The 25,421-nt window shown below is 43.1% G+C and overlaps 1 protein-coding gene across 5 annotated transcripts; it reads right to left on the reverse strand.

Annotated features, from left to right (window-relative positions):
• Positions 1-1,724: 1,724 nt before the first annotated feature.
• Positions 1,725-20,085, reverse strand: syt14b (synaptotagmin XIVb). Of its 5 annotated transcripts, XM_056262700.1 has the most exons (10): positions 20,026-20,043; positions 18,081-18,128; positions 16,321-16,391; positions 14,243-15,105; positions 11,210-11,359; positions 10,903-11,117; positions 7,859-8,296; positions 7,569-7,749; positions 7,348-7,404; positions 1,725-2,612 (listed from the first exon to the last, which is right to left on the reverse strand). In XM_056262700.1, exons 4-10 carry the CDS (start codon positions 15,060-15,062, stop codon positions 2,296-2,298), a joined length of 2,178 nt encoding a protein of 725 aa, XP_056118675.1. In that variant the 5' UTR covers positions 15,063-15,105; positions 16,321-16,391; positions 18,081-18,128; positions 20,026-20,043; the 3' UTR covers positions 1,725-2,295. The 5 variants fall into 5 exon arrangements, with proteins under 5 accessions (XP_056118675.1, XP_056118676.1, XP_056118672.1 ...); XM_056262701.1 differs by lacking the exon at positions 14,243-15,105 and having other exon boundaries at positions 16,321-16,470; positions 20,026-20,085; XM_056262697.1 differs by lacking the exon at positions 7,348-7,404 and having other exon boundaries at positions 14,126-15,105; positions 20,026-20,044.
• Positions 20,086-25,421: the final 5,336 nt, after the last annotated feature.

Genomic DNA, 25,421 nt, shown 5'->3' on the forward strand with positions numbered 1-25,421 from the left:
CAATATTTGCATACGGCAAATAGCATGCCGTGTAGTTAATGTATTTTAAATTCTTAAGGATACCTTCTGTCTTGAATGCTGTGGCTGTTCAACTGTTTGGATGCGTTTAAACACGGGCCGACTGAGGAAGCACCTACTCAGGCTTCCAGAAAATTGCCTCCTCATGAAAGATTTGTCTATGAAAGATGTTATGGGACGTAACTTGATCTTACCACCTGACTGACTATGGATTTTTATCAAGAATTTTGCCTTCCATTCTTTTTGATTATCCTTTGTATTTTCTGTTTTGTTTTGTAAGCCATTTTTGCTAATAAAAAAAAAGTATTTTTTCACAGTATGCCTCTTTTTGCTGTTGCCAAACCTCATCCGGCCTGTTGTCAGAAGTGATGAAATGAATTATTAAGCATGACTGAGCATGATGAACACCTAAGTTCTTCTTAGTTAAGTCCTTCTCATTTGCATTTACAGCATTTCTAAAAACATTGATCTTCTCAGTAAGATAAGGTATAAACGTGCATTTGAATTCCATTATCAGTTAACTGTAAAATTGTTTTTCCAAGCATAGTAAAGTTCATAACATCACTAATGATTGCATAAGTGTTTTTAAATTCAGATTTTATTAAATGTTTACATTGTTCAAAGATTAAAAATGAACCTGAATCAGCGTTAACATACATAATGCAGCATTTACTTCCACAATATGAAAACAGATGACAAAAATAACGAGTTAAATTACTCACATTTGCATCAGTAACATTTAGGCATCAGTTAAATGGTTACATTTAGACAGTCTTCAGCAGCCCTACTTTTTGTACATTTTCATGTTAAATATTTTGCAACATTGCTGGTGTGAAACAGTCCTTATATCCCTTCATAAAACAGAATTATGTATGTGAACTTGCGCTTTGGTCCTATATTTATTATGAATTTATTCTCTTGATGCTTCAGCTGTTACCATGCAGTGCATATTTGCATTTGCATATTTGCAAGTCAAGTATAAAGGCAAAACCTCAAGTAGTTTGAATGCTTATGCAACTGCCAACGGTACAGTTATAGTTATGCTATGATGTGAATAAACAATTGGTACAGATGGCAGTGCCAATGGCAGTGGGTCAGTTCTGTATAGTATTCATAAGGCGTCTTTTTTTTCAGTCGGTCGCTTTTCTCAACACTGCAAAAAAACAGCAGCTCCATTACTGATATCCTGAGGATTATCTCAATTACTAAGTGGTCAACAGCTCCTCCAACATGGAGGATTCCTGTACATTTCAAATTAAGGTGCTGTCGCATTTACGTTTAGTAGAAGTTCCATGGACGAAATAGTCATTCCAGAAGTAGCCTAATCAACGCGATTGGGAATTTAGCTTGAAGAGCTAATGACTTGAAAACTCCCCCATGCGGATTTCGCATCGGATTCATGATTTTGCATCAGATGCAAAATTTACTGCGTTAACCGATATAAAGCTGCTTGTTTTAGAAGTGACTACTAAGCAGTGCTTCATGCATGGACAATGAATGATAGACCTAATTTGCCCGCATAATTTCGCTGACATTTCGTTAACGTGACTGCGACGTCACCCACTTCTTTCGGAATAGTTTGCTCAAAAATCAAACGTTCTGTAATAGTTTACTCGCATCCATGCCATTCTAAACCCTCTATGACTTAATTAAAGTTGATTAAATAAGGTGTGTCATACTCCAAAAATGACACAAAAAAAGTATCATAAAAAGTACTTGATTTTTGTACTAAATTGCCAGTTTTCTGAAGCCTAAAGATAGCTTTATATGATGATCGGATTGCAATTTAAGTTTATAATCTTGACATCAACTGAATCTGATCATTCCGGTTGTTATTTCTGACTATTATACACACAGTGTCCTTTTTGAAGCTTGACGAGTTCCAATTGAATAATTGAAATAGCATGGAAGATAATTAACATTATTTAAATGTTCTCCCTTTGTGGGGTTTGGAGTGACATGAAGGAATAAATTAGGATTGAATATTCAATTTAGTGTGAATAAATCCTTTAATATTTACTCATACTAATTCCTACTAAAGCCAGGGGTGTCTAAACTCAGTCCTGGAGGGCCACTGTCCTGCAGAGTTTACCTCCAACTTGCCTCAACACACCCGCCTGGAAGTTTCTAGAATGCCTACTAAGACCTTTATAAGCTGGTTCAGGTGTGTTTAATTGCAGTTGGAGCTAAACTTTGCAGGACAGTGGCCCTTCAGGAGCATGATTGGACACCCCTGTACTGTACAGATGACCAAAAACCACATTTCACGTCTTCCCCCTATGGATTAAGGAGCGTGTGCCACTGGCAGACCTGCTGTCCCTCTGACTCTTTCATCTGGGTCCAGTGTTCCTCTTGTTCCTCTGTGGTGCTGTTGAGGCCCAGAGCGACCCAACCCACCCGCTCTCTCCTCTTCATGCTGCTCCGCCGACTGTACACCGACACCTGCAGGGTGACCTCAGATAACTGGAATAGTGCCACCTGGAAGACAAATGTCTCTTTGTAGCTTGGGTTGGGCTGGCCATGGCAGACTGAGGTCTTACATTTGGACATCTCTTTCCCTTTGGAGTCCACCATTGTAAGCTTCACATAAGTGTCTGATGGAATGGGAAGGGGAAAAGTGAGTTACCACCACCTGGTGGTGATGTTGAGCTCATGCAACAAGTCAAACACATGGGCTATGTTCAGAAATAAATACTAGCTTACTATTTACTGAATACTGTGCAGTATACTGCATACTATTTTAAAGTTAAACAGTTGGCACTATAACATGACAAATATTACAGTAGTATGCTATATTATCACATTGTTTATCACATGACTTTATCACCCATTCATTTTCATGCATTGCACAATAGACATAAATAGAAAAAGTATGATGATAGTATGCTACTCCTATGGGTGAATCATAATTTGAGTACACTCCAAACTATATATTATGCCAGATTAGACCAAATGCCAAATCTTAGCACATTGGCAAAATTAGTTCCCGCCTCCAGCTCGGACTACCTGATCCACTCACTAAACTGTAGTAAACGCTACACAATGGCAAGTGGAAATAATTGGTTTAATTCAGCGATATATGTTTGAACCAGAAAATGATTCCGAAGAAGAAGAGGAAGAGCGAATTATACAAATTTATCTACAAGTGAATGTATCAGAATGCTAATGCGTTTTATGTATCGCTCTCTACAATGCCGGATACATTACGGTAATTGATATGATTAGCCTTGGCTTGACTACGTTATTAAACGGCTAATAATGTGATGCAAACCATGTTCCCATTCTCAGAGTCAGAAAGCTGCTTTCTAAAAACCAGCATCCTTAGAAACGCTTTGAACAACTTAGAAAGGGATTGGCTACATGTTTGTGACGGTAGCAAACATCCGCGTCAAACTTCTTTTTTTAGACTGTTTCACGAGTTCACACTTACAAATGATCAGAGAATAATGGTTATGTGTATTTGGCGTGCTGTCTGGGGGGAGGGCTCCGAGCTCGGAAATTGGGCCCGAACCCAAAGTACTCCCCCCGTATCTCTGTTTAGGAGGATAACTAGGCAAGTGTGAGGAGATGGGGTGGTGGAGGGATGCTGAAAACTGTCGAGGAATATGGGTAAGTCGACTGAGTATATTTATAGGCTTTACTCGTGCTGATTGAGTGGACCTGTTGATTACTGTTTGCTGACAGCTGGCTGGAATGACTTGATTGTTTGATCATTGGAACGTGTTCCTCCCGAAACTTATTAATAAAACATCAATTTTGGTGCAGTGCAGTTTTAAGGAGAAAACACTCAGCAAAGGTGTTTACTGATGAATTTCCACATGGTTTTGTTTTAAAGCACATTAAAAACACCACATAGACATACAGGGGTTGGACAATGAAATTTAAACAACTGGCCACTATAGTGTTGAAGGTTTCAAAAGTTCAAAAGAGGACAACTTGTTGGTGCAGGTCTCACTGGCTTATCTGTGACCAGGACAGCAGGTCTTTTGTGGTGTATCGAGCGCCACAGTATGCAGGGTAATGTCAGCATACATCCATGAAGGTTGAACCACATTTACAACAACAGTAACTGTGGACGCAAGAGGAAGCTATCTGAAAGGGATGTCGGTAACGCTTCCTTTTACAGTACAGTACTTACGTGTACTTACAGTGTACTTACCTAGAAAGTACTGGCTAATATAAGGTAAGTACATGGGTTAGGGGTAGGTTCAGGGTTAGTACCTAGTTATTACCCAGTAATTATAATTACTATAATAAGTACATAGTAAGTACATGGGTAACAGGACTGTAAAAGGAAGCGTTACCGGGATGTCTTGGTACTATCCTAGATTGTATCCAAAAACATAAAACCACAGCTGCCCAAATCACTGCAGAATTAAATGAGCATCTGAACTCTTCTGTTTCCAGCCAAAACTGTTTGTCGGGAGCTCCACTGGGTCAATATTCATGGTTGGGGTGCAATAGCCAAGCCTTTGTTCACTCGTGCCAATGCCAAAAGTCGGGTTTCATTAGTGCCAACAGTTAGCCTGGTTAAAACCAGACCATTCTCAGTTGTAACTGAGTTATGGTCTGGCAAAGCGTCATAGACAAATCATTTCCAGACGGGCGTCACCAACGGACGTCGCGGATAGACCTAAACCCAATCAGAGCGATGAAGGAGATGACGTATGCAGAGCGGCGGAAAAAACATCTCCGAGTGTTGTTCTTTGCTCGGTTTTTAACAAAAAGGAAACGTTCAAATCGCTTAAAACAGACGCGATAGCTGATTCGAACAAGTGATGTTCGATGGCGGCATCCATCTTTGTAATGTAGGCTACAAAATCTGCTTCAAAATCCCAGCGCTGTCGTCATCGTGTAAAGCCCGCCCCAACGTTTCTGATTGGTCCCGCGATTTCGGCGGATTGGAAATGAGCTTGAATGAGCTCTTTGCCAGACTAACTTTCAGAGCAAATCTAAATTTGCCAGAAGTTGTCTGGGTTTTCCCAGGCTAGCCAACAGTGCAAATCTTGGGCTGTGGACAATGTGAAACATGTATTGTTCTCTGATGAGTCCACCTTCACTGTCTTTTCCACATCTAGGAGAGTTACGGTGTGGAGAAGTCCCAAAGAGGCTTAACACCCGGAGTGGGGTGGATCAGTGATGGTTTGGGCTGCAATATCATGGCATTCCCTACTGTCACTGCCAAGGACTACTGAACCATTCTGGAGGACCATGTGCACCTAATGGTTTAAACATTGTAAATGTTGGGGGGGTGCCGTGTATCAGCATGATAATGCACCAATACACACAGCAAGACTGGTGAAGGAGTGGTTTGATGAACGTGAAAGTGAAGTTGAACAACTCCCATGGCCTGCACAGTCAGCACATCTAAATATGTTTGAGCCACTTTGGGGTATTTTGGAGGAGCGTGTCAGAAAACGTTTTCCTCAACCAGCATCACATTGTGACCTGGCCACTGTTCTGGAAGAGGAATGGCTCAAAATTCCTTTGGCCACTGTGTAGGACATGTATCTGTCATTTCCAAGACGAACTGATGCTGTTTGGCTTCAAAAAGAGGCCCTATATCATACTAATAAATCACTGTGGTCTAAAACCAGGTGTTTCAGTTTCATTGTCCAACCCCTGTATAAACAACATTAAAAACTTTACGTTCACCACAGGGGGTCTTTAACATTTGTGTTGTTGAAAAACTGATCAATGAATGTAAGGCGAAGCTGTGTTTAAATGTCTGAATATTAAATCATTATGCATTTTTTGGGGGTAATGAAGTTAGCAAGACTTTGACATCACCATTGCATTACAATTAGTATCAGTAGAATTTATATATAAATTATGATTCACCAATGGGTGGATTATAAATATCCCTCATGCCTTTATCAAGTGATATCACTGAAATAGGTGTCCTGAGAAATTATAAATTGTTTCTATAAATCTCACAAATGTCTTTCTCTTTTGAGTGAAGTAGAATCTGAGTGTGAGCTGCAGGTGCTGGCTAATTAGATAACTGAAAAACCTAGAGAAAGCTAACCGTTAACATTCCCATTCTCCATGGCAACTGCTTGGGATCTCGCAGAAGTATGCAAGTAGAATTTGACCAATTATTCTAGAGCTAGAGCCACAGGAAGGCATAGGCTGCATCCAAAATCGCATACTTCTCTTCTATATAGTAGGCGAAAAACAGTATGTGACAAAAGAAGTATGTCCGAATTCACAGTACTCATAAAAGACTAGGCAAAAAGTATCTGGCTCAAATTGTAAAAGTATGCTTGGGAGGGAGTATGGAAATAAATGTTGTGATGTAATTTCCATCAAGAGGTGCATACATTTTTGGTCAAGATCTTGTATTGACAATGCAAGAGTCCAGCACTCTGTAAAGTCTCCTCTAGCACATCCTAAAGACTTTCAATGAAGTTAAGGACTAGACTTAGGGCTCGTTTACACGACAACGATATGCTTAAAACGGAGAAGTTTTTCCTTCGAGTTTTCCGCGTTCAGACATTGTCAAAACGATCCCCATTCACACGGATCCGTGGAAACGACTAAAAATGCTGTGTTCTGCTGCCAGGCCATTATATGGCGATGAAACACTATAGATTGAACACGTAATACGCATGTGCATGACGTCATCGTCTTCAGAGATTCGTGTTTTTGTTGTTTACATGAATACCGTTTTCAAAAACTTGCACTTTGAAACCCGTTTTCAAAAGTTTGCGTTTTCAGGCACCCACAACGCTGTTGTTGAGTAAACGAACGGCCAAAACCCAAAAAAGGTTTTACGTTTTTTACGTTTACGTTTTTGTCTTTTTACGTGTCGTGTAAAACAACCCCTTAGAGGTACCAATTCATGTGTGAAAATGATTATTCATGCTCCTTCCAACCATTCTTTCACAATTTGAGCCTGATGATTCTTGACATTGTCATCCTGGAATATCCTGGAAGTGTATATTCTACAAGATCTACAGGACTACAGCTTGCAAATACAGTACAATTAAACTTTACTGAAAGTCAAATGTTGAGGCAGTTGAGCACAGCAGGTAAAGACGGAGAGTCTGTTAAGCCTGGAACACACCAAGCCGACGCCGACGAACTAGCGCTCAGTTAATGTGACGTAACATAAGATATACACATACCGTTTTGACTTCTTTGCTCGTTGTTTTGCTATTATTCTCGTGCACTGACTAGTTCACTAAGCTGAACAGCCAATCAGAGTTCCCTCTTTCAACGACGGCCCGACGCCGATTCAACATGTCGAATCGGCCGACCGTCGGCTTGGTGTGTTCCAGGCTTTAAGTTGGTGGTTTTGACATTTTGACATGGCAATAGACTTACCTCTCATGATATACAGTTGCCCACTAATGAAGTGTTTTACACAACAAAACAGGCCAACTACAGGACAGGACACAGAAAAAGGAATATGATAGAAAATACAGTGACTAATAAAAAGAGAGCAGTTCAATTTACAAGCAGAACAGAAAAAGGGAAAAACATTAAGACTGCACATGCATGAAACGGGTTTGCTTTTAAAAGGATTATCCAGGTGCATTTCTTACTTGGCAGTTTATCGGTGGCAGAGTTTTTAAAATGGTTGCCCTTAATAACCTCGGCGGACAGTCTCCCTGTGGTGGCGTTGTAAAGGAGACCCAGCAGAAGCTCTGGAGTGGAGGATTCACCAGTTGAGCGGTGCGACAGAGCTCCCGCACTCCGAGAGACGCTCACCACTGATCCACAGCCCTGAAGAACAGTGACATTACAGGATTCCCATTATAAAATGGATTGTTATGACTCTAAAACCTGATTGGCTATGGAAAATGTATCCTGCATGCACACAAACACTGCTTACAGGAACTGAGGTGCCAGGCTCCAGAGTGACAGGAAGAGCGAGCTTGCCCTGCATATTGAGTTTGGTTAAGTAGAACACCTTCTCCCCTAGGACCTTCTCCTTTTTCATGCGCCGCACACTGTAGAGACGAAACCGGACTGCATAGTCCCCCAAGGCCTCCTGCTCCACACATGAGAACCGAAATGTTTCTGTGAAGACGGGACAGGGTCCCTTCTGGACTCCTGTTTTGGCTCTCTGCTTTTTGGTGGGCAGTAAAACCAGGTGGACCTGCCAGGAAATGTTTCCAGTGCTCTTAAGTGTTGGGATATCTGTGGCAGCGGTCACTGTCACCGCAAGCCGTTGTTCACCAGGGTCGTATTCGAAGGCCACATCCAGTGTGCCATATTTCCCCAATGCCTCTGGTTCATATGTTTCTGGAAGGGGTGGGATTAAGCTATCCTGTCAGAGAAAAGGAAAGACGGGGCAGGTTTGATGGGGGAAATGGATGTGCATGTGAAAAAAATGAACAGCTCAAAATTCTTGAGGGTGCCTGTGTTGGTGACATGGCAAGTTACTGTATATAATTTTGTTTATGATCATTTTTCCACTCTCCTGCTTACTCACAGAAATAATTTGCTTTTGCTTTTTTGTAAACATTATGTTTACATCTATGTAAACAATATGTTTATAAATCATTGTGACTGCATATCAACAATCCACACTGCAATGTGCTACTGAAACCATTATGATTGGGCATAAATGATCAGAAATCTTGTTAGGAATGAAAGTTAGCATGGTGGCAAATGCTACACACATCCATGAAAAGTAAAAAGCTAACATAACTTTCCATTTTACTCTTACAATATTAAATTGACGGACCGTTTCTAAACACTGAATAGCAAGCTCAACACGTTTTAGACCCCGTTTACACCTGTATTTAGCGTCGTCAACTTGTCATACGACCGACCAACGCATCCTAATGTACCACCAGCTGTCTTTTTGGACTGGAAGTAAGTTTTGAGTTCTGAGAGTTACTGTATAGAGTACTATAAAACTTTTTCTCCAAAAATCAATCAAGCAGTCTGATCTTTGGAGTAGCCTGAAGTAGTCTGGCTTTACGCACAAGATGTCTATATCTGCATTCAGGCTTTCAGTGTCTCCAATCACAAGCAAACTCAAAGGAAAACTTACCAGATGTGGCCAGAATGAACCAAACCTGCCACAGCCTGAGAATCCATGAACTGTCGTCCTTGCTCCTCATAATTAAAACCATCAGTGATATGACTCATTCATGTGACAATGAAGTGATATTTTAATAAACAGCTGAAAATGTTACTGTTACAATGGTCTCTAAAAGAGAGGACACTAGTTAATGGGAATCCAAACAGACAGAAATGTAAAAAAAAAAAAAAAAAACATGGAGAAATGGATGACAGGGGCCAGTTGCATAAACATAGGCATTATGTTAAAGGTGCTCTAAGCGATGTCACACGTTTTTTAGGCCAACATTTTTTTTTGTCACATACAGCGAACATCTCCTCACTATCCGCTAGCTGCCTGTCCCCTGAACACACTGTAAAAAACCGCGATCTCTGTGGACAGCCCAGGCTCCACAAACAGCAACAAAAACAAACTGGGGCAACCCACTCCACGAAACAAAACAAACAGTGTTCCAGCCAATAACCGACAAGAAGGGTTTGGGGGTGGGGTTAGTGCGCGTACACATGAAGGGGGGTGTGGAGGAGAGAGAAGCATGAAGAGGGAAGTTAGAATTACAACTCTTTAAGTTTGATATGGCCGACACACGACCAAAGAGACGACGTTCCGATGAACAGATTGCAAAAATGCAAAGAAAGGGGGAAAAGAAGAAAGAACGCGTGATTGTCCCAAATTTACATTGGAAAAGCCTTTGAAACATGGCGAGAACTCCGCCGGCAGAAGGGCTTCCAATCCGACATTCAGGTAGCTCTGTTTTTGCTGGACAGGTGGGTAAATCCAGTTTGGTTTTTCTAAATGGACTTTCATGTTCGCCTAACAAACACAAGGATATAATTAGCTAGAACAATGCAGTCAGTGCTAACTTTGGTGAATACAACATATAGGTTTCTAGCAGCTAGCTATCGACCTCTATTGTAAATGATCAAGCAAACTCACAGTAGGGTGACAGTTTGTGTGAATGATTCAACTGTTTGTTATGAATTTGAATGCTCATTCATAGCCTGTTGACAACTTTGACTAAATTTGTTTACGACGGAGCCGTTGTTTATGCTCACTGGGAAACGCGAAGCTAACGTTATCTTGCTATTATTGCGTCCTTGTATGGGAGCTAAAGTTATAACCTCAGGTGGCGAAACGTTTTATCTGGTAATGTTTCTCTTTTTCGGCATTATATGAAAGCATTTATCTAACTTGGCGACATTACACATTGAATGAAGTATCAGTAAAACTACAGGGAGAGGGGGCGGGATGAGGAGGAGTGAGGGTCTAGCTAGCCACCATTTTGTTTGACAATACTTCGAACGTCAACAAGAAGTGACGTCACCCAACATCGCTTAGAGCACCTTTAAGACTGTGTCTTAAGAACTAGGACGCAACTAGCTAGTTAGGGGTAGATTAGGGGTAACTAGTTAGGGGTACTCTGTCTTAATTTATGGTTTCAAATTAGACCAATCTACATTTTTATGTACCTGACTTGATGGTTATGAACAGTCTTGATGACTACCTTGTAAGAATAGTCTTAGCAGTTTATGCAACCGGCCCCAGGTGTCTTAGTTTATCAGTTTGGCATTGCATAAGCATTATCGTAGATGAACACAATATTACTCAAAGAAAAGAAAATGGATTAAAAAAACGAATCTCATGTCAAAAAATAAGGGATTGGTGAAAAAAGTAAAAAAAACATGCAAATATTTGTCACAACATACACTGAAGTGAACAGCTCTCTTGGAGACATAACAACACTGTGTGAGGATTTTGATAGTTTCATTGGTGAATAAGAGCATCGGAGGGTGGGGCCAGGATTCTCATAGAAGAACACATCGGAAACGACGGGACGAGGCGCTCACCTCCGGGCCCAAAACGGCTGTGCTGTCACTGGGTGCGTCCTCCTCATAGCCCTTATTCAGGTAACTCTCTGTGTCCTCAGGGTCTTCACTGCCCTCACTTCCACTGCCCTCTGCTGAATCACTGCGGCCCCTTGAGCCACACTTGAGATCGTCTTTGTCCAGGTATGGTGGAGGCTGGAGTTCATTCAGGGAACTTGAACCTTTTTTCCTTTTAACTGGTTAGTGAGACAGAAATACAAAAATGATTACATCCTGATTGCAGCATAATTAAGATTATTTCATCATTCAGACAGTGTACAATATTTACCCTGCTCAGCTGAGGCTTCACTGCTGCAGTCCTCGTTTTCAGCATCCCTGTTTTTCCACCCACTTCTATGCTGGTGAGAGGACGAGTCTTTGTGTTTTTTTGGTGTTTCGTCCCCACTCTCAGATGATCCTTTATCTGGACAACCCCCGTCTAAGAAAGAACAGAGAACTTTATCTACAGTCAAAATACCCTACTGTAAACGTTTTTGCAGATCAGTGGTATGCAAAAGCAGAGAGTCATTGTTAATTTCTCACCCTCTTGTAATTTATAACCCATCCCCATGTTACAAACAAAACTATTGGCACCAAACACAAAAGTAACGATTGTTTCCAAACAGGTTTCCCTCCTACTCCACACCCCAAGTGCACTTCCATTGTTTGAAGAAACAGGTAGTCCTGCCACAAAACTGACACCACTTTTTAAGCTAGAAGATGACAACCAATAAATGGCTCATTTAAAGTCATTGTCAATTTGGTATATGAAAGTATTTTACAGTGAACATATTACACTCTTCATCTATAAAAAGGAAAACATCAGTAAAGGGAGGGCCATCACTAAAATTCACAAGGCCTGGGACATCATTTTAATGGGTGCGTCTCACTCAGCTCCCTAGTTCAGTAGTTCAGTAGGGCACTGATCAGGGAGTCGGCCATTATAAGGGCTATCTCAATCGCAAAATCCTTCCAGTGCACTGGAACGTTCGCTCCCTAAAAAAAATCCCATAATGTACTGCAAAAATCAAGGAGCATCGATGCTCCCTTACCGGAAATTAGGTCACATTACTGAAGCGTGAGCATAAAATGTTCTACAACGTTGTACGTTGATGTTGTCTGTAATCATGTCGCTGGAAATTGAGTAATAATGTGTGGTGAATGTGTGGTGAACCAGGGTCCTTATCAGTGCCCGGATTCCTGTACACGATATACTGATTCACAAACTCGGGAGCTGATTGAGACGCACCATATGAGTTCAGTTCCAAGCCTGCATCAACACACATATTTGCTGGTTCAGGTGTATTTCATTAATGCCCGGTACACATTGTACGGTTTTGGGCTATCCCAGAGGGAAGATGACCAATCGTGGCGATTTCTGTGGTTTTGGCTCCTACGTCGTACAGTGAGAGAGGTTCAAAGCCGGCTGTTGTCACAGTCTTGTGACCAAAGATAGCCTGCGATAATTTTCTGATCAAAATTGACGTGTTTTGGGCATAACGTGCAATAAACCAATCAGAGTCTCATCTCCCATTCCCTTTAAAAGCCAGTTGCTCGCGCACCATGGCGGATTGCTATTTACATGGCGGAATTTGCAAGCGGAAAGACTGCACGCTTCTCTAGAGAGGAAAAAAAAGGTTAAGGTTTCGCGAGGTTAAAGCACACAAGCAGACCGTCTACGGGACAAACCGGATTCTACCATATCTTTATGTACACAATAATAATCTTTTACATGGTAATCCTTTTATTTTTAATATTTGGCATGTTTGTGTGCTGCTGAGTGTGAGTAATAAGCTTTGTGTGCCTTGAGTGTGTAATAAGCAGAGTGTACGCGCGTTGTGCATCCGCCTATAGGCGCATATTACTAATGCGCCCTTTAAATAACAAAGAAAAATACTGCGCCATTGACTTTAGACCAGGTTTCAGTTTTGTCAATTTCAGTTGCCTCAAAATAGCAACGCGCCAACCACGAGCCTGAACACACCTCGTTTTCAGACCAGCAGCCCATGGGCGCAAATGCATTTGCTATTTAAACAACGTGGCTCAGGACGTGAAAATGATAACTGCGTCAAGCTGAAACTACCAAAAAACACTTGCGTCACGCCTGGCGCCGCATTGCGCCGGATGTATGATATAGGGCCCATCTCTTCAATATGTGTCATCATCATAGTCTACATACATGTCATACCCAAGTTTATTAGATCCATGTCATACAGTGTGATTTGTAATGTTCTTATAGGATTGCCGAAATTGCACAGTCTGTAGCACGCATAAGATTGTAGGTCAAATTTTCAGGAAGGTAGATCTCCAGGTACAAGATTGATCACCCGTGGACTAGGCCAGTGGTTTTCAATCCTGGTCCTGGAGACCCAAAGCTCTGCACATTTTGTCTCTCTAATCAAACACACCTGAACCAACTCATTAGATGATTAGTAGAGACTCCACGACTTGAAATAAATGGCTGCGTTCGAAATCGCATATTTCTTGAGTAGGTGCTTATTTTGAATACATGTAATCCGGACATTCTACATTCACCATGCTGTCATTTTCATGTGACCTTCCAGCATCAGTTGCGCCACTTCACTGCCATTGACAAATCCTCTTCCGTGGCTCATGGGATAGTAAAGTGTCCATCGTATGCGCACTTCAGAATCTCGCCATAAGCAGTAGGTCATCCGGGTACTTTTTGCCTACTCTTTTATGAGTACTGTGAATTCGGACATACTTCTTTTGTCACATACTGTTTTTCGCCTAGTAGTAGGGATGTATGCGATTTCGGATGCAGCCAGTGTGTCAGAAAAGGGTGGCATCCAAAATGTGTACTGTTGGGAGCATTCTGGGTCCAGGGTTTGGGACCACTGCAATAGTCTCTAGTGGGCCACCCTGGCCACGAGACAATTTTCCAGGTTGTCCTCCCCTTGTGACAGCCCAGGGCTGCTTCTCAAAAGCATTGTGAGCTAAATTAATTGCAGAGACCATTGGTGCCAATGGTTCAACAATCTACTTTAGCATACAATGCTTTTGAGAAACACAGTCCTCGTCAGGAGTAAAACAGAAAATATTATGAAGAGAAAGGTTTTAAAACCTATAAAACACTATCCATTTTTATGTGTCAATCAAGGGGTGCAATAAGAAAGCCAAAGAGAACCAGTGATACAGAACCAGAAGAGCACAGCAGCACAGCAAGTCCAGCATACAGTCTCACCTCTACCATCTTTGTCCTTCTTTGCCTTTGAGCTCTTGGACTTTGAGTCCTGAGTGCCCTCCTCCTGTTCTTCATCACTATAAACTTGTCCTTTCTTCTTTTGTTTTGATGTCTTACCTTCTTCACACGATGCTTTGTCTTCATCTTCTTCATTTCCATCTTTTCGTCTGCCTTTAGATCGTGTCGTTTTCTCACATCTTTCAGAACTATCATCTTCCTCAAGACTATTGTGCTCTCCATTCTTTTCATACTTTGATGCTGATGTAACAGGATCACCAGACAAGTCCTGTTCTTCCAGACTATCATATGGGTGCATCCCATTAGCATTTTCATTGTGGTTGTCACCTTCATTTTTGTGTTTGCTGGACAAGGAGGCACTTTCTTCCTGAGAGGCAGACTCTACCTTTTGTGACGCCTGGTCACTGTTCCCTGTCTGGTTGTCTGTACTCTGAGATGAGCTTTGTGGCTGGTTTGGGTCCCTCCTTTTACGATACCATCCTTTAGCAGGGGCGTAACACCACTCCCACTCATCATCCTCAGCTTTTCTTGCTTCCTCTTGTCTTTTTTTCTCTCTCTGGATTTCCTCTTCATCTATTTCAATAGTCCACATAGAGTTCTTTTTTGATTTCCGGCTCTTTCGACCTTCCCCATCAATGTCTGCAGCATTAGCTTCTGTCTCCTGCCGCTTCAGCTTGCTGTTTCTCTTGTCCTTTTGGACTTCGTCAGTAGACCCTTCAGCCTCATTTTCATCCTCTTCAGTCTGTACTTTATTGATGATTGTATTGACCTGCTCTGTTAGTTGGTCACTGACAGTATAGGTGACGTCACTCACTGCAGAGGACAAATCGTCCACAGCAGTCGAGACAGTGTTTGAGACAGAGTCCAGAAGGGAACTGACGGAAGGGAGACTCTGTTGAAAGTTCTTGAAAAATGCCATTGCTTTGTGCCTTTGGTATGTGTCTGCTAACTGACCGCAAATTCTGTTGAAGAGTCAGCTTGTACATTAATCTTCAGGATTTTTCATCAGTAACATTTTGTCTGTAAGCATCTCATATTTAAGGAACAAGGCTAAACAGGACAAACAGGTGTTTTAAAACCTAGTGAGCTAACTTGATATAGGCTGCCTATGGCCAACCTGCTCACAGATCTATTTGCTTTCAATACTTTTGAAAATTAGAAATAATTTTAATTGTAAATAATTTTAAATGGACCTTGATGGTTATAAATGCTAGAAAGACTGCTCATTTAACCCCAAAAAAGTCATTTTGGAGATGATTTTATTTCCCCCGAAAATGCTAGTTAACGTTATCGCATTAGACTAAAACTTACTGACTTTGCTCGCCCAGTGAATAACTACTTCTACAAACATTTTTGGGAATTTTTTTCAATTTTTGTTCCCGCCCCTCCCCCAAATTTGGTGTTCCTGGTCAAAAATGATGACTACAAAAATTACTTATAAATCTCTCATTACTCTATATTATCACACACCAATTATTGGATTTAATCTTTTTTTCAACTTGTTTTCTTTCAATATGCTTTATGCACTGCTTCACTGCTTCCTGAACTTCAGCCAGCTCCTTTGTTTCCTGTCTGCCATTATTGGACAAACTGATTAATCCAGGTGTGCCTGATTATTGTTACTGAGGCCAGGCACACCTGGATTAGTCAGTTTGTCCAATAATGGAAGACAGGAAACAAAGGAGCTGGCTGAATTTCAGGAAGTGCTGCAGCTGTGCATAAAGCCAATTAGCACAGGTTTTGTATTTCTTTTTTGATCTGATTGATCGTAGGCCTCCTTTATCTGAGTTTAGGACCTCAATGTTTGGCAATATTGAATACAATTTAAAACATATTCTGTACAATTTATCACGCTAGTGTGCTTTAATGTTTAACCAGGAAGTTTGTTTTGAAATGCTTTTATCTTGTACAAAATTGCACAAAGTCACACTTGTGGTGTTCCAGGTCAAAAATGACCAGCCTGCAAAAAAAATTGCTTACTGTATAAATCTCACATTACTCTATATTATGACCAAATGTTGGATTCAATCTTTTTGTCAACTTTTTTTTTTTCAATTACCACAGGTTTTGTATTTATTTTTAAAGTATATTTAAGTATACCCAGGCCTTCAGATTTGATACACACCCATATATATAACTGAACAGTGAAAAACATTGAAAACTCTCCAAATATTTACCTTGCAAGTCCTTGTTAAAACCCTCAAAATGTGGCAAATCACTGCTTGGGCTCTCCACTGACAGCTTGCTGCTGAGGTAAAGAAAAAACAGAGCGATCACGGCCATGAAGAAAGCAATGGAGGACAGGACACCTAGCAGTTCAGGAGATACTAAAGGAAAAAAGAGAAACAGAGAAAGAGAAAGCATAGGGTTGGAGGACAAAAGCTGAGAAAGTAAAGGTCAAGAGCTGAGAACTTGATCTACCAAGATAACAGATAAGCAATGTAGATGGTGATGGATGCTACTGTGATGACAGGGCAACAAACCTTGGTATAATTTCCTTAAAGGAAAAGTTACATTCTCAATGTCAATATGGGACAAATCACACTGCCACTGCTCGATTACCATTATTTTTATTCACATGGACAGATGACAAGACATAAGCCTTTTAGAGATGTTTACTAAACTTTCAGACACGTTTTCTAAAAATTGCATTAGATCAATGAGAGAAAGTTTTAAACAACCATTAAACCTGTACAACTGCAACTCACTTATAAGTTATACACAAGTCACTCTTTACAAGTGCAGAGTATAGACCAAAAAAAAAAAATGTGGGGACCAAAAGTTATGAACACATTACTTCTATTTTGCAAGATAATAATATTTGAATATAAACCTTTAGTGAACCTCCTATTTAGAGTAGAAACCTGAGAGTAAAGCACGGACTTCCTCTGCTTTTTCAACAGACCATGAAATACATAAGACGCAATTTAAAACTAATAGTGCATTACGATCAGCAACACTGTAAAAGCACTAAACACTCCAGCAAATATTACCACAATTTGCAGGTAGCAGGAGTCCATCAATGTGTCTTAAATCCAATTATCCCGTTGTTCAGTCTGCTCCTTATTCCTCATAGATCAGTTAAGCCATGATATTTAAAAGGTTTTGCCTTCTATCCCTTACAGTGAGTGAATCTATAGCTCCTGTCTTCAATCTATCTCTCCCAGTGCTGAATAATTCACTAGTCTAAGGTAATCGGATGCCCCTTGACACTTTGTGCACACAATACTATTGGACCTTCCATTGGAACCTACCCTACATTAAAAGAAACTGGAACTGGATTGACAGGGATATAAGTGGCAAAACATGTCCTTATGCTAATTGAACCAGATAGACTATGATTTAAATATAATTTGAAACACCACCAAGTTCAGATTATAAAGCAGTGTTTGTAGTGCATAGCATTTAGAATAGCACTGAATGGCATTTTATGCTGTACATGTCAAGAACAAATATCTTTGTACATGTACTTAACAGTATACTCAGATCTGTGAGTTACCCCATTTGTGACAATGCAAGCAAATGCAGTTTTGCTAATCCAAATGAACTCAAATCCCATAAGGCAAAGATGTTTTACATTTCACCCTTAATCTTTCACAGTTGCCAACTCTTATGTAACAGAATCTTCCTCTTTCCTCTGAGGCAGTTATAGACAGAGATAAAGACATGATTATTTAAATATCAGGGACTAAGTAGAAATTGTGTTGTTTACACATAAGTCTTCCGGCTCGTAACATAATCCTTTGCCATGAATTAATAACGACGCTTGTTTTTGTTCACCAAACTCGATAGGTCATTCATAATTGATAGAAGTATGGGACAAGGGAGGTGAAGGGGTACAAATTATTTACTTATATTTTATCTATTTAAAAGTATAAAGCACTACAAGTCAGGCACAGTTGGTGCATGTTATCATCGAACAGGAAGATGCTCTCACCTCGTCTAGCGCAGATGAGTTCATGAACACCACAGCTCCGCCCCCCACCTGAGGACAGGATACAGCTCTTTTAAGATAGCACTTTTGATAGAGAAAAAGCCTACTGACTCTTTGACGTCATAGCAATATATTTATGTCACTGACTTTACAATTTATATTCTACATGCACACTGCAGAGACACCATTCAAAATAAGTAGCTGTTAAAAATGTTGCCGTGACATTTTGATTAATGAAGATGCATATCTCACTTACTTACACACACACTCTCTCTCTCTCTCTCTCTCTCTCTCTCTCTCTCTCTCTCTCTCTCTCTCTCTCTCTCTCTCTCTCTCTCTCTCTCTCTCTCTCTCTCTCTCTCTCTCTCGAAGGAGCTTCATTTTGTACACAGTGGGCTGTACTACACCTTTCTGGCTCAAGCTATTCCATTTTCTTTCCATTAATATTGTCACATACTATTCTTAAAGCAATAGTTCACCCAAAAATGAATCACTGAATCAAAATGTTTTTTTTCTTCTGATCATTTAATCGCCCTCATGTTGTTCTAAACCCACATGACTTTGTTATTTCTTTGAAAACACAAAAAAAGTAAAATTTTTGAAGAATGCCATTGTCTGTCTTTTCAATGCAATGAAAATGAACGGTGACTGAACGTTGTAGGCCTACATAAAGTGTTAATGTGCAATTGATACCTTAAACAGCTATATCTACTTGATTAAACTTTGTTTTGTTGGTATACATTTTAATTCAGTGATGTTAAATAATACATTTGATTGGAATAAAATCAGTTAATTTTTGGGTTACCATTTTTTTCTTCCAGTGCAGATTCGAGAATGGATCATTCAGATTGGTTTTGTTAATTTTATTAACTGATTCATTGCAAACATCTTCCTCAGACATATTGCGAATTCATGAGAGAACCACCAATGAGAGTATTAATCTGTAAGTGTTGTTACTGTTACCCAAAACTAAAGCAATTAAAACGCGTTTTCATTAATTGAATAAAATAAAATATAACAATTAGATCAAAACAAACAAAAGTTAAGAATACAAATAAAAATAAGTAATTAAATTGTTAAAACATTTATTTTGTGTTCGTTCGAAGAAATAGTCAGACAGGACAACATGAGTGGCAGTGACTGGATATTTTTAAAGGCAATTTTGCTTTACTGCTAGTTTCTTTACTTCATACTCTCAGACATTTCCACTTCTAATTTTCAAGTGTAAGTTATTTGGTGTCTAGAGATTTTTTTTAATTAGTTTTATTTTATCTGACCATGTAGGCTAAGTTATTGTCCCCATCCATTCAAAAAACACTAAATACAAAGAGGGGGGGGGAATATAAAATAAAGCTATTATATTATTATTTATATACAATTATTATGCCAACATCCTTCAGGTATTTTTTTTATTACACATTTTTCTTGTTTACTAATATGTCAAAACTCACAGAAGAGTACAATGTATCAGTAAGTAAGCCATCTTGTAGCACTACTAATCTAACTTTACGTGGCCACCTGGCTGGTCAAAGACATGAACAACACAACAGATGGAGACCTCGCTCACATGCTGTTATAAACACTGTAGCTTTATAACGCGACGACATCATAACGAAAAAACTAACAGACTAAAAATTAAGCACGCTATAGCCTAAATGAAGACTTTAACCACTTCATTAAAACACGTTATTGTGTTCTACCCTTTAGCTGTTATTTCAGAAGCGCTTACGTTACTCCATATGTCTGTCCGCAATGGTGCAGTAGCACATAACCAGCTATGGCCACGTCAAAACACATTTAAACTTACACTTAAAAAATAAAATCGCTTACGTTTAACATTCCTATAAACGTCTCGCGCAAAGTACGTTCAGACTGACAGACTGTTACATGTTGTTAGCCATAAAGATCACGGTGTACTCTAGCCACGCTGGTCAGTGATGATACTCACCCTCAAACGCCATGATGCTGTGAATGGGACGTGATGAGGGGTGGTTTAGAGATGTGAGAGGAGGAGAGGAGAGAATCAGTGACAGTGTACTGGGACAGTGATGCATGCTGCAGCACGCGTGACACAAACACACACTGTAAAAAGTGCCAACGTGCAATTTTAATCATAAAAATTTTAACCCTTAAAATTGCTATCCCGAATTTCATCAAGGTTTGGATTCATTAGCTGTATGAGAGGTAGTTCAGGAAATGTATTATGTGAATGTGCCATGTAGGCTCACTTGTCGAAATGTATGGTTTAATGAAAAATACAATGGTTCATAATACATTGGTAAACACACTTATAGTTTTAGATACATCGGTTTGTTCAAGTAGCCTATGGGTTTGTTCATTTATACAACAGTTTGTTCAAATAGGTATAAGTATAGTTAAAGTACAGTCTGTTCAAGTATAAACAACATTAGTTTCCTCAAGTATGCAATGGTTTCCTCAAGTCAAGTACATATTGTTTCATATTGTTTCATATAGTTTGTTCAAGTATATATCTGTTTGTTCAACTAAATATTTGTTTAGATACACCGGTTTGCTCAAGTATTTATTGGTTTGTTTGAGTATATATATATATATTTTTTCAAGAATACATTCACATTGTTTTGTTCAAGTATATTGGTTTCTTAATTAAGTAGGCTATATATTGGTGTCTTCAAGTATTGGTTTGATCAGTAAACATTGTATATTGTTTTTTTTTTTTTTTTTTTATTGGTTAAAAAAAATTGTGTTATCAAGTATGATTTTTTTATTTATACATTGTAGTTGTAAAACTTGCCTAAATGCCATGGACAGATATAGGTGAACACTTTACGTGATAGTTACAGTCATGATTAGTTATTGTCACGATAGGTTGCAGAAAGACACACAACGATGAAGAATCAGATTCAAAGCAGCCTTTAATGGTATCCATAGGTAACTTGACACAAAGGCAGGCAAGGAAACACAATCGTAGCGTCAACGAGACCGGACAATTCACAAGGCCTTAAATACAAGGAACAAACAAAGGGGACAAATTAGGACACACCTGAACAGAATGACTAATCAAATGAGTAACCATAGAAACTAATAACGACCTCAGGCAGGAAGGAAAACAGCAATGACATAAAACAAACTCAAACAGAACATAACTGACAGTATGCCCCCTCCCAGTGTTGAAGGAGGGAGGAGATATGGTGGGGATTTCCTTGATGAGGGCATGGGGATGACTGATGGTGACAGAGCCAATGGTGGTGGAGACCTAGGTGCAGACGGAGAGCCGATGGTGGTGGAGCCTTAGGTGCAGACGGAGAGCTGATGGTGGTGGAGCCTTAGGTGCAGACGGAGAGCCGAACCCTAGGTGCAGACGGAGAGCCGAACCCTAGGTGCAGACTGACAGCCGATGGTGGTGGAGCCCTAGGTGCAGACGGAGAGCCGATGGTGGTGGAGCCTTAGGTGCAGACGGAGAGCTGAACCCTAGGTGCAGACGGAGAGCCGATGGTGGTGGAACCCTAGGTGCAGACGGAGAGCCGATGGTGGTGGAACCCTAGGTGCAGACGGAGAGCCGATGGTGGTGGAGCCTTAGGTGCAGACGGAGAGCCGAAGCCTAGGTGCAGACGGAGAGCCGAACCCTAGGTGCAGACGGAGAGCCGAACCCTAGGTGCAGACGGAGAGCCGATGGTGGTGGAACCCTAGGTGCAGACGGAGAGCCGATGGTGGTGGAGCCCTAGGTGCAGACGGACAGCCGATGGTGGTGGAGCCCTAGGTGCAGACGGAGAGCCGATGGTGGTGGAGCCTTAGGTGCAGACGGAGAGCCGAAGCCTAGGTGCAGACGGAGAGCCGAAGCGTAGGTGCAGACGGACAGCCGATGGTGGTGGAACCCTAGGTGCAGACGGAGAGCCGATGGTGGTGGAGCCTTAGGTGTAGACGGAGAGCCGAACCCTAGGTGCAGACGGAGAGCCGAACCCTAGGTGCTGACGGAGAGCCGAACCCTAGGTGCAGACGGAGAGCCGATGGTGGTGGAACCCTAGGTGCAGACGGACAGCCGATGGTGGTGGAGCCCTAGGTGCAGACGGAGAGCCGATGGTGGTGGAGCCTTAGGTGCAGACGGAGAGCCGAAGCGTAGGTGCAGACGGACAGCCGATGGTGGTGGAACCCTAGGTGCAGACGGAGAGCCGATGGTGGTGGAGCCTTAGGTGTAGACGGAGAGCCGAACCCTAGGTGCAGACGGAGAGCCGATGGTGGTGAAGCCTTAGGTGCAGACGGAGAGCCGAAGCCTAGGTGCAGACGGAGACCCGAACCCTAGGTGCAGACGGAGAGCCGATGGTGGTGGAACCCTAGGTGCAGACGGAGAGCCGATGGTGGTGGAGCCCTAGGTGCAGACGGAGAGCCGATGGTGGTGGAGCCCTAGGTGCAGATGGAGAGCCGATGGTGGTGGAACTCTAGGTGCAGACGGAGAGCCGATGGTGGTGGAGCCCTAGGTGCAGACGGAGAGCCGATAGTGGTGGAGCCCTAGGTGCAGATGGAGAGCCGATGGTGGTGGAGCCCTAGGTGCAGACGGAGAGCCGATGGTGGTGGAGCCCTAGGTGCAGACAGACAGCCGATGGTGGTGGAACTCTAGGTGCAGACGGAGAGCCGATGGTGGTGGAGCCCTAGGTGCAGACGGACAGCCGATGGTGGTGGAGCCCTAGGTGCAGACGGAGAGCCGATGGTGGTGGAGCCCTAGGTGCAGACGGACAGCCGATGGTGGTGGAACCCTAGGTGCAGACTGACAGCCGATAGTGGTGGAGCCCTAGGTGCAGACTGACAGCCGATGGTGGTGGAGCCCTAGGTGCAGACGGAGAGCCGATGGTGGTGGAGCCCTAGGTGCAGACGGAGAGCCGAAGCCTAGGTGCAAACGGAGAGCCGGTGGTGGTGAAGCCCTAGATGCAGACGGAGAGCCGAACCCTAGGTGCAGACTGACAGCCGATGGTGGTGGAGCCCTAGGTGCAGACGGAGAGCCGATGGTGGTGGAGCCTTAGGTGCAGACGGAGAGCCGAACCCTAGGTGCAGACGGAGAGCCGATGGTGGTGGAACCCTAGGTGCAGACGGAGAGCCGATGGTGGTGGAACCCTAGGTGCAGACGGAGAGCCGATGGTGGTGGAGCCTTAGGTGCAGACGGAGAGCCGAAGCCTAGGTGCAGACGGAGAGCCAAACCCTAGGTGCAGACGGAGAGCCGAACCCTAGGTGCAGACGGAGAGCCGATGGTGGTGGAACCCTAGGTGCAGACGGAGAGCCGATGGTGGTGGAGCCCTAGGTGCAGACGGAGAGCCGAACCCTAGGTGCAGACGGAGAGCCGATGGTGGTGGAACCCTAGGTGCAGACTGACAGCCGATGGTGGTGGAGCCCTAGGTGCAGACGGAGAGCCGATGGTGGTGGAGCCTTAGGTGCAGACGGAGAGCCGAAGCCTAGGTGCAGACGGAGAGCCGATGGTGGTGGAGCCCTAGGTGCAGACGGAGAGCCGAAGCCTAGGTGCAGACGGAGAGCCGAAGCCTAGGTGCAGACGGAGAGCCGAAGCCTAGGTGCAGACGGAGAGCCGAAGCCTAGGTGCAGACGGAGAGCCGAAGCCTAGGTGCAGACGGAGAGCCGATGGTGGTGGAACCCAAGGTGCAGACGGACAGCCGATGGTGGTGGAACCCTAGGTGCAGACGGAGAGCCGATGGTAGTGGAGTCCTAGGTGCAGACGGAGAGCCGAAGCCTAGGTGCAGACGGAGAGCCGAAGCCTAGGTGCAGACGGAGAGCCGATGGTGGTGGAACCCTAGGTGCAGACGGAGAGCCGATGGTGGTGGAGCCCTAGGTGCAGATGGAGAGCCGATGGTGGTGGAGCCCTAGGTGCAGACGGAGAGCCGATGGTGGTGAAGCCTTAGGTGCAGACGGAGAGCCGAAGCCTAGGTGCAGACGGAGACCCGAACCCTAGGTGCAGACGGAGAGCCGATGGTGGTGGAGCCCTAGGTGCAGACGGAGAGCCGATGGTGGGTGAGCCCTAGGTGCAGACGGAGAGCCGATGGTGGTGGAGCCCTAGGTGCAGACGGAGAGCCGATGGTGGGTGAGCCCTAGGTGCAGACCGAGAGCCGATGGTGGTGGAGCCCTAGGTGCAGACGGAGAGCCGATGGTGGTGAAGCCTTAGGTGCAGACGGAGAGCCGAAGCCTAGGTGCAGACGGAGACCCGAACCCTAGGTGCAGACGGAGAGCCGATGGTGGTGGAGCCCTAGGTGCAGACGGAGAGCCGATGATGGTGGAGCCCTAGGTGCAGATGGAGAGCCGATGGTGGTGGAGCCCTAGGTGCAGACGGAGAGCCGATGGTGGTGGAGCCCTAGGTGCAGACGGACAGCCGATGGTGGTGGAACCCTAGGTGCAGACGGAGAGCCGATGGTGGTGGAGCCCTAGGTGCAGACGGACAGCCGATGGTGGTGGAGCCCTAGGTGGAGACGGAGAGCCGATGGTGGTGGAGCCCTAGGTGCAGACGGACAGCCGATGGTGGTGGAACCCTAGGTGCAGACTGACAGCCGATAGTGGTGGAGCCCTAGGTGCAGACTGACAGCCGATGGTGGTGGAGCCCTAGGTGCAGACGGAGAGCCGATGGTGGTGGAACCCTAGGTGCAGACGGAGAGCCGAAGCCTAGGTGCAGACGGAGAGCCGGTGGTGGTGGAGCCCTAGATGCAGACGGAGAGCCGAAGCCTAGGTGCAGATGGAGAGCCGATGGTGGTGGAGCCCTAGGTGCAGACGGAGAGCCAATGGTGGTGGAGCCCTAGGTGCAGACGGAGAGCCGATGGTGGTGGAGCCCTAGGTGCAGACGGAGAGCCGAAGCCTAGGTGAAGACGGAGAGCCGAATTATCACACCCTATATCTTCAGTGTGAAGATGGTGACTTTAAGCACTACAATTATTAAATTGTATCGTCAGTTACATACTGAACAGACATTTATCAGTTTTATTAAGTGTTTAAAATATTGAAAATCAAAGTGTTAATAAAACTTTATTTGCAGTTTTACCACACTTGTGTAGTAGTGTGTCCCAACAGGTAATCAAAAGTTCCACACACACACACTTATGGTCTTTCAGCACACTTGAACTCTTAGGCAAAATACAGGAAATACGTCATGTAGACAAGTGGTCAAGTGCAAAGACCACACGTTTGGGTATTGGGACAGACCCTGAGTCTGCTCTAAGCACCACATTCTTAAAAATAAGGGCTCCAAAAGGTTTTTTTTTTTTTTTAGAATGCTATAGAATAACAATTTTTGGTTCCCCAGAGAACCTTTCAGTGAACGGTTCTTAAAATAACCTTTTTTTTTTCTTAGAGTGAAGACCAAAAATCATCTAAAGAATCATA

Source organism: Rhinichthys klamathensis, unplaced genomic scaffold, assembly GCF_029890125.1.
Source record: "Rhinichthys klamathensis goyatoka isolate OS25496 unplaced genomic scaffold, OSU_Roscu_1.1 h1tg000196l_1, whole genome shotgun sequence".
Taxonomy (NCBI): domain Eukaryota; kingdom Metazoa; phylum Chordata; class Actinopteri; order Cypriniformes; family Leuciscidae; genus Rhinichthys; species Rhinichthys klamathensis.

What these genes read in the sequence shown, in the direction of transcription:
- syt14b (XM_056262697.1), bottom strand. Translation starts at nt 15,062, where the DNA reads ATGGCATTTTTCAAGAACTTTCAACAGAGTCTCCCTTCCGTCAGTTCC. An exon ending in GAAGGACAAAGATGGTAGAG is followed by an intron (nt 11,360 to 14,125) that starts GTGAGACTGTAT and finishes GTTCTTTCTTAG; the next exon opens with ACGGGGGTTGTCCAGATAAA. An exon ending in TGAAGCCTCAGCTGAGCAGG is followed by an intron (nt 11,118 to 11,209) that starts GTAAATATTGTA and finishes CTCACTAACCAG; the next exon opens with TTAAAAGGAAAAAAGGTTCA.